General features: G+C 37.4%; 1 protein-coding gene across 1 annotated transcript in view; it reads right to left on the bottom strand.

The window, feature by feature from the left end:
• Positions 1-265: 265 nt before the first annotated feature.
• SLC10A6 (solute carrier family 10 member 6) overlaps positions 266-9,672 on the bottom strand; it is a 21,904-nt gene continuing 12,497 nt past the window's right edge. Inside the window, exons 3-7 of the mRNA XM_006907571.2 lie at positions 9,567-9,659; positions 7,195-7,283; positions 4,536-4,711; positions 1,752-1,909; positions 266-559 (exon numbers count right to left, since the gene is read on the bottom strand). Of these exons, the coding sequence (XP_006907633.1) occupies positions 348-559; positions 1,752-1,909; positions 4,536-4,711; positions 7,195-7,283; positions 9,567-9,659 (728 nt within the window). The 3' untranslated portion in view covers positions 266-347. The remainder of the gene's footprint in view (positions 560-1,751; positions 1,910-4,535; positions 4,712-7,194; positions 7,284-9,566; positions 9,660-9,672) is intronic.

Below are 9,672 nucleotides of genomic sequence, written 5' to 3'. Positions count from 1 at the left end.
ACTCTGCAGTATGAGATGACATATCCTCTAAACAGAATCCAAACTCTAGTGAGATTAAAATCCACACTGTGAAGACGAATTTACATAAGAATGAATATTACCCTTCACTGCACAAGAAGACAAGAACAAAGCAGCTAGTAAATATGTTGTGTGAACCCCAAAAGAACTCCCTGAAATAGGCAGAATACATTCTCAAAAAGGCATCCTATGACAATTCATAATCCACACAAAAGTACAAATATTCAAATATTCCCACAGGCCCTGCCAATGAGATCCACGCATCAGCTCTGCACTGTCTTTACTGGCCGCTGAGGAAGCCGGTGACCAGGCAGGCCAGCAAACCCCTACTAGTCACAGGAAGAGATATGGCCAATCAGCTCAAGAGCCGTGTGGCGGTCCTTCGGCTCTGACGGCCCAGGAGTTACGACGACTCCTTCATTCACCTCCAAGAAAGCACTGGTCTCCTTGGGAGAGGCAGATTTCTTGTTATGGCAGCCTTCTGCACAACCTGGTTTCTTTCTGTGTTTATTCTTCAGTATCCTCTTGTACATCTTATACGCTAGGTGTTAAAACATACAGGTATTTGAAAAATCACTTTAGCAAAGACTATAATTTGGTGATCTTGTATACATGTCAATACTTTGAGAGCTTGATTACTTTGGGTCATACATGTACAAACACATAGGGAAGGTGGGGAAGGAAAATGAGAGGAAACTACAAAACAAAATAACGCAGTGAATCATAATGGCTATGTCTGTCCAGAATGAACCATTTGTGATTGAGACAGTCATCAGGTCACTGATGGCTCATCCATTCATTCATGTTATCATTCATTCATCCAATCATTCATTTATTCAGTCAGTCAGAAACTCCTGTAGTATGCCTCCTATGAGTCAAGCGCTCTCCTGGACGCTAGAAGATCGATGGGAATTAACTAGACATGTTCCTTCCCTTATGGTCTCACCATGAAAAGAAATTAAAACTTGAGTCTAAGACTAGGAGTTTTATTCTGCTAGGATTTCTCTTATCATGTGGAAAAATTAAACTCCGAGTATTCCTTATATTGTTATATCAGTAACTGATATAACTTACTGATTGTTATATAATCAGTAAGTCAGTAATCACTGAGCCTTAGAACCTGTTCCCTGACAACAAAAATTTACAATGGCCCAAGATCAAAATATATGTGTGTGTACATATCTATCCATGTATATTTTTTTTAATTTACTTTCTATAAACTTACATAATGCTTGACTTTGAAATAATGTATATTTGGCTATATGGATAGGTAAGCATGTATATGTATAATTTCAATATTTGTGTATGTATTATATTTCATAATTGAAAAACATATCACAGCCATTCAGCACAATTCTTAGTCACAGAAGCACTGTGAAATAATTTTACATCTGGCTCTTGATAAAACATCACAAATGTCATTTTCACATAAATGATTGCTCATGGAAACTTATCAAGTCCAGAAATCTAATTTCTGATAGCGCATTGTATTTTGTAAAGCATACTTGTTTATAATTATAAGCTCATTTTTATATCATTTTTAAAAATATTTTCATGTAAAGCATCCATTGTGGCAAAGAATCTTGTTTATGCACTTTATTTTCCCTAAAATTGTCTGGCTAAAAATATATCACAAGAGCAACACATTCAAGCTCAGACTGAAAAAGGCATTGGTAAGCTGGGTCAACAATTTTTGAACAACTCTACTCAATGGTGGGGGGTGCTCTACTCACCTACAACAATGAGAACTCCATCCAACATCTGGAAGAGTCCATAGGACAATGGGAAGCTGAGTATCTGGACCAACTGCTTGGCAGTGAAAGATAACTGTAGCATGGTGATGCACATCTGAATGTTCTGAGCTCCAGTTTCTAAGGAAATTGTCCTGCACCTACCAATGAAAAAATTTTTCAAGAGTTACATACTAGCAACAAGGACGATTCTTAAATGTTCTCTTACATATAGCAATAAATGTAAGCTACAAAAGCTTAGGCCACTAAAAATATTTACTCATTCAATAATGATTTGCTGAGTGCCTATCCTGCAGGTGGTCTCCTGACAGGCACTTGGGGATAGGGCCCTATGAACGCTGACCTAGGAATCTCAATGAAAGTCAAGATACATACACAGGAAAGGTTCAGTAACAACACCAGACAAAGTATGATGGAGGGTCAGGGAGATGCTCTAGAAATTCAGAAAAGTGGCATCAATGGTTAGAAAAGGCTTCACAGAGGAACAGCAGGATTAAAGGATGGAAAGAAGGAAAGGGGCATTTAACATGGGACAATGATTGAAATTAGAGTTCCAGGGACAGGTATGAGCTTGGTCTACTCGGAGGCATTGCACATGCAGTAAGCCAAGGTGCGTGGAGCAAAGATTGGAGGAAATGAGAATGGAAAGTTGAGTGAGAGATCTGAAACGGTATAAACTAAACAACTTTTGAAAGTAAACACAAAAAACTTCGATGAAAACCAAATGTTTAAAATGGTTTCTTTGGTGAAAGGGTGTAGTAATGTTTTTTTCTATTTTCACTTTTCTACATTTTATTGGTCTTCTATTTTATTTAAAAAAAAAAAAAACACTCACTTGAAAAAAGAAAAAGCAGAAGGGAGGAAAAGGAGGACACAGGCAGGACCTTGGGGGCTGGGCTAAGCCGTCTCATCTGTCTCCAGTTTTTTAAGGGAGTCTTCAGGTTTTTATAGATGGAAGTGAAGAGAGAAAAGAGGTGTTTCAGAAGATAGATCAGCATCTCTATGCAAGCTGGACTGGAATGCGGAAGTAACAAGAGTGTGTGATGTGGGAGTGAAGACATTGTCACTGATACAGGACAAGTTCTGTGGCCCTTTATTTTATTTCTAGTTACCCTACTGCTTGCTATGCTTCTTCAAACTACCCTCACTTCTTTCAGACCCCTATCAATAACTTGATCTGATTAAAATAAGTAAATAAATAGCTTGATATGATTAAGCTACAAACTGGACCTCACACCTAGACCATTCAGGAGGTGAATGCAGTATCTCAGTCCTGATCTTTCTCAAGCCGTCAGGTGTGTGAAAAAAATGAGACTGTTGACTACAATTTGCTATAGGAACACTGTCTCTCCAGATCCAATTATATTTCAACCACTCAAGAGTTTATGTTCCCAATTACTGACTTTGGAGACAAATCCTGACTCTACCACATTCTGGCTCTATGAACCTGGTCAAGTTACTTAACTTCTCTGAAGGATTTGTTCACCTACAGAATGAGATATGATAGTATCTACCTCTCAGGCTTGTAGTAAGAAGCAAATGAGAGACACCTGACAGAGCCTCACCCAGTACTTCGTATAATCCTAAATGTTCTCCAAGTCAACTGGAAACAGCATGAATCCAATTAAAAATTTCCCAAACTCCACCTCTGGAATTCAACTGCATAGCTTACTTTTCTTCAATAATTATTTTCTGATTTTAAAAGTAGTACCTAAAAAATATGCCAAGGAAATATTAAGCAATCAAAATTATTCTTAATCCCTCTACTCAAAACAAACACTATTAGCATATGGTGTATCTCTTCCAGTATTTTTCAATGCATAAAATTCTTTTGCTTTCTTCTACAATATGGGAATCAAAACGCATATCGTTTTCCACTCATTTTTATCTTTTAAGTATATTAAAAAAGCATTAAAACTGATACATCATTTTCCATCACATCATGAATTAAATATCTCCCTATTGTTAGATATTTAAATTGTTTGTTTATACTTATAAATAACACTGCAGTTAACATCCTTGCACATCAATATTCATGTACTTATCTGATAGTGCTAGCTTCAGGACAGAGTTCTAGAAGTAAAATCACTGAGTTAATAGCTATAAATATTTATAAGGCCATTGATATGACTAAATTGCCTTCTGGAGAGCTGATGCCAATTTATGTTCCCCTCAACAGTGTATGATAATATTCCCCTCATCTACAGGCATAGAACATGAAATAGTATCATTTTTAATATTTCACAGCATTTATAAATTATATGACTCAACTTATTACATTTAATATTACATACTTCTAATATTTAAGATAAATTTCTATCTTAGTTCTCGTTTGTCCTTTTTCTGCTTGCCCTTTACAATTAGCACTTTTCAAAAATTTGGCACACACAACAGATAAATGCTTAATCCTTTGAATCTTGCTCATGTCCTAGAATGATCTCTATATCTAGTGAAACCATCTCACCCTTCCTATCTTAATGACTAGAATATGAAGAGAAAGGTATCCAATTTATAAGTTTTATTAATACTCCAATCCTAATTTCATGGATTACAAATTCTCATCAATTGGGCTGTCACTTTCATTTACATAAAGAATTACTATGATCTTTTCACCATCTTTACGATGAGCTGTCCCATTCCATCTACCTTGTTAAGTCAAAATTTTTTGTGTTTCCAGACACAGCCAAGCAGCAAAGCCTGCCAATGGTAGTGTGTTTAATTTATCCTTCTCAAAAAAACAAAAATTTATGGATAATTTAACTGTACCTCTGCCAAGATTGGTGGGTAAGAAGTGCCAGCAGAAAGCCCATGACATGGCCAATCAAAGGAAAGATGAAACTGATGGTCAGTAGCGTGATGTCTGGATTCCAAGATTCTTTCGCCAGCACCATACCAGCAACTGCAACTCCCATAAGGAGGACCCCACCAACAATGGCCCCAATCTAAAGCAAACCAACAAAATAAGTACAGATAAACATCATGGTCTTTTGATCCAAAGTCCATCACCACTCTAAAAAGCTTGGAACCTAGAAGTTTTAGAACAGAGAAATGACTTAGAGACTACCAAATCCAATTTCATTTTACAGAAAATAAACCTGAGGTCCAAAGTGGTCAAGGGACTTCCTTGGGCTAAGCTAGAGAAATTGGTAAAAGCTCAACATAATTCCAAGTCTGCTTATTTTATGATCAGTACCTTTTCCCTTCAAGTAGAGAGGATTTGGCCAGAATGATTGGGTGGCAGAAATTTTTATGGATAGGACAAATTTACGAAATAAGTGAAATCCAACAATAAGCATCCAACACCCCTACACATACCTTTTAGACACCTTGCTGGTAACCTCTTTTCAGAGATCTGCCCTGCCTGACCATCCGCCAGTTTCTTCCCACCACCTCTTCAACCACCAATGGCTCCTTACTGCTTTGATCCCTGCCTGTCTCTCTTCCAAATGAAATTTGTTCATTTTTCGTTAGACACTCTGAGCTAATATTAATGTAATGTGAGAGGTACTGACAGATACCACTAACCTCTCCTAAATGAATACTGTTCTCTTTTGTTGTTTAACAGAACTAAAAAAATCAACAAAAGAATTTCCAGTGGTTTGAGTTTTAGATCAGAGGGGAAAGAAGCAACACCCAGAATATTTGGGGAAAATCAGGATCCTGGCAAGCTCTCATTTACACCACATAGACAGCAAACTATGCAACAGCAAAGTGTCAACTTTGATTTGAAATGATTCAGGGTGTGGAGAAGGTAGTCATGGGGAACCAGCACAAAACAAAAACAACTTATGAACCACAGAAGTGTTCTGGGAATCATTTTTACTGCCCAAATACAGGGACAGACTGGGCCCCTGCCTCACAGGAAGATGCTGGAACACACAAAGAAGGCCTCTGATTATTAAAAAATCCCTCTACATCTTTCTACCAAAAAATGGATTTAAAATTTTAAAATTCACCAAGAGCAATTTATTCAGAAAATGAATCAGATCAAAATTTAAAAAAGGACTAGGAAAAAAAATACTAAAATAATGATTAAATTATCCTAGTTTTTCAATAAGATTCTCTAGAATGTTTATGCATATTATTAAATATTTTCTGCCCCAAGTCCTGTGGAACAGCCAAATGAAAGGGGTTTTAAATCTGCTCTTTACAGATAATAAAACTGATTTATCTGATTTCTCCATTGACATTGATAGACTAATACAGGATCTGGAAACATCATAATCATTTTTTTTTGTTAGATGCCCTTTTAAGAAAGTAATCAGAGAGAGAGTACTTGAAAAGTAAGAGGTTCCCATGATTATACTTTCTTCTCTTGTTTTATAAACAAAATTATAACCATACTGGAAATTTTCTCCTACTGAAATAACAAAGTCACTCAGATGCAATCCAAATGCACAACATGGACGCCTTCCTCCGGGTCTCTGTGCCCAACTGATTTGTCAGCTTGTCAACCGCCCTTCTCACGTTTCTCATTTCACTGGAGGAATAGTGGGAGTTGTTCAGTCTTGTACCAAACTGGGAAAGCAGCAACTATTTATACAGGCAAATGGAGTGGCCGTGTTTTTCAGGTAGAGCCAAACGCAAGAGCTTAAACTGAACCAAACCATAAACACCAAACTAAAATGAACAAAGATGTATTTGCTGAACCTCCGATTGGCCCTAAATGTTGATTTCTTTGTAAATGTAAATTATAACTAAAACATTTTTAAAATATTAAAGCACATAATACAATCTTATATCTTCTAAAACAATACATAATTGGAAAATTGAAAAGCATCCTATAAAATTGACACCATTGTTGAGAATGCTTCTCTGGCTAGAAATTTTTAAAAGCCATGTGCATGTTTCTCCGACAGACAAAAGACAAGCCTGTAAAGTCAAGAGGAGGTAGGAGGTTGCAGTTCCCATTATTTCATGGCCAGACTCCTCAGTGTGTTCTAGATAGTTTCATTGTGACAGCTGTTCATGCAACATGCCAACTACAACTTTAGAAGCTCCCCCAGGAATGCTTCGGAAAGACAGCCCTTCATCCTTATTTTCCACGAAGCTGGCCATACTCCTGGTTCCATTTCAAGCACACTTGAAAGCTTTCACCTTAAAGAGCGCCTGTGTGAGGCCTTGGGAATGATGGGCCCTGAGTTCTCTCTGACCACACAGGCCTTAGCTTTTCTGTCACTACAGCAAGAGCTCCACACTTTCCAGAGTGTCATAAGCCTTGGTTTATGGGCCTATGGAAATGACAGGAAAAGGCTTAGAGAGCAGAGGAAATATGGAGGTTGGATCCAAAAATGCAGTACACATAAGGAAAACTGCTGGGTGTGGGCCTAGATTTGACTGGCCCATTTATTCCAGTCATGACCTACATCTGCCTGTCAAGTCTCTGAATCTGAGAATGTGCAAACAGCCCTGTGGAGTTGCTTACCTTGAGAATGATTTTGGATTGTTTTGGGCACCTATAATTCACATAGACACCAAACATCACAGGAATGGTCAGGCACAAAAGGGAAATTCCTGAAGAGAAGAAAAATCTGTCAGACATGGTATCCCCTCTCACCCTAACTGCCCAGTCCTCAACAATTTCTATTTCAAATAGATAAAAGCTTTAGTTAAAGTTGTTTTGTTTCTTCATGCACCTCAAAAATTTTTTCTTAAATCTTTGGAACACAGTCTTTGAAGGGTTAATGATACTACTAAATGCCACCATACCCGATCCATCATTTCTCTCAGAATCCCTCTGACAACCACATGGAATTTTAGAGACAACTGGAAATGTAAAGGTTAGAAAATAGGAAGACCCTTTTCAGTCTGTGATATTCTTTGGTTCTATGTATGGGGTCACCCTCTCCAACTACAGCTATTATTCCCTATTTGAAGCCAATGGGTCATTTACTTCACAAAGTAAGAATACCTGTTTCAGACATTAAAATGGCATTTATTACACATGCCAAAGCAACTTCTCATATTCTGCAAGTGTAGCTAGGTAATCCGAAGGCAGGTAGGAAAAAAAAAATGCCTTTTAATTAACACGAGTGAACAAAGACATTGAAAGCAGACTGAATAGAGCAGAAATCTACTTGCAAACAGGATCCATACATTGACATTTTCCAGTGCCACTTTCCAAGCCTGGCCAAATGCCTGCAATACTGGCTCCAAAGGTATATGACTTGCTCATGATATTTTGGGTTTTAATTGTTTACAAGTACCTTTTAGAATATACTATCAAAATAGAATATATTAAGTAACTTACTGATCAGAAAAGGTTGCACATAAAATCGTGGTTTCTAAATTAAGACTTCACTCATATTTTACAAATTCAATAGTCTCCAGCTGTTATCAGGAGATCGCTCTAGTCATGATTTTGAACTACAAGAACTATGGTTGTAAACCGTCCTCCAACTGCTTACTTGAGACTCCAGATTGACACTTTAGAATTTAAGAATCAGTTTCTACCAGTTCTCCAAGGACTCTGACCAAACTAGAACAGGCAGATCACCCCACCAAGCTTTTCTTCTAAGCCTAGTAAGTCCACAGAGATCTCTAGAAAAAGGGCACTTTAATGAGAAATAATATTCAGAAAAGGAGATAATGAAAGATATGGTAGAGTTGTGGCATGTGGATACACTTTAATAATCCATAGAAATCATTTATGTTGATCAGCAAAGAAGTCAAGGTTCACAGGCAATAGAGAAGTTGGAACTGTGGAAACTAAGTTCTCATTAGAGCCACTGTAATTCAGTTACTCTTCTGGTCATAACAAGTCCATTTGCTTTATAGTGAATTATATAGTATTTTTTCCAAGTCAATACACAACTTTTAATAAGTCTGAGGGATCATCTGACATTTTAATGTTTCTGTAGCTGGACAATATTGACCTTATTCATCAGCCTGAACCGTTCCTTTTTCAAAAACATAGATACTTTCCAAAAATTTTCTGATATCTTTGTTTTTAATTGTTGTGGCTTGTTAAATCAAAATAGCTGAATTTGATACAAGTTCAATGTCATTTCCTTCAAGAATTAAATCACATGTGGCCTGAGATACTGAACAGGCAACATCTGACCTCATCTGAACCCTGAGGATGTATTTTTCACCCAATAAATTTTGGATTTCAACAAGAGAGCCACTCTCCTATGTATGGGGTCACCCTCTACAACTACAGATAACGACGCTGATGGGGAAGTAAGCATACACAGACCTCATCTTGTAACAGAAGCTGTGTAACACCGAGATCATGTTTGCTGCATGACTACAGATAGTGTGAACAGTAGCTGTTCCTATTTTCCCACCATTTGTCAACCTGAATCCTCTTCCTTTTCTTTCCAAGGAGACTGAATTCTATGCTGATGTGACTTCTGCGGGGTGCCTCTGGGGCCCTTCACAATAACGTGCATCCTGCAGAGTGATGTCCACATTTTCTGGAATGTCGACAGTCTGATTGCTGAGAAGGGTCTTCATCCTCACAGTAGATGTGGCAAAGAGCTATAAAGTTTTTTTTAGTAAGTAAGCTTTCTGGCTTTATTTTCAAAAGTGAACTCTTGTAGGGGTTAAGAGCTTGGACTCTGCAGTCAGATTCCTGAGTCAGAATTCCAGTTCCACCCTTATGAGCTGGTCAAGTTACATAGCCTCTCTAATCATGAAAATCTAGGAAATGGAACTAGTAATAGCATTTATACTACAAGGTTATTTAAAGAATTAAATTAGATATATAAAAACCTGCATAAAAGAGACAGAAAGCAAACAATAGCTATTATTCTTACCATTACTATTATTATTCCATTTCATAAACATACAAACCTATATTCTGATATGGAAGGGTGAGATTCTGCTCAAGATTCCAGGACAAGGTGTAGATATAAAGGCAGAGTGGCATCATTCCCAGGGCAGCCACTGTGGATGTGGA

Source organism: Pteropus alecto, unplaced genomic scaffold (genome assembly GCF_000325575.1).
Source record: "Pteropus alecto unplaced genomic scaffold, ASM32557v1 scaffold161, whole genome shotgun sequence".
In the NCBI taxonomy this organism is placed as follows: domain Eukaryota; kingdom Metazoa; phylum Chordata; class Mammalia; order Chiroptera; family Pteropodidae; genus Pteropus; species Pteropus alecto.
Note: the sequence above shows the minus strand (reverse complement) of the source record. Positions and strands in the feature narration are given on the sequence as shown.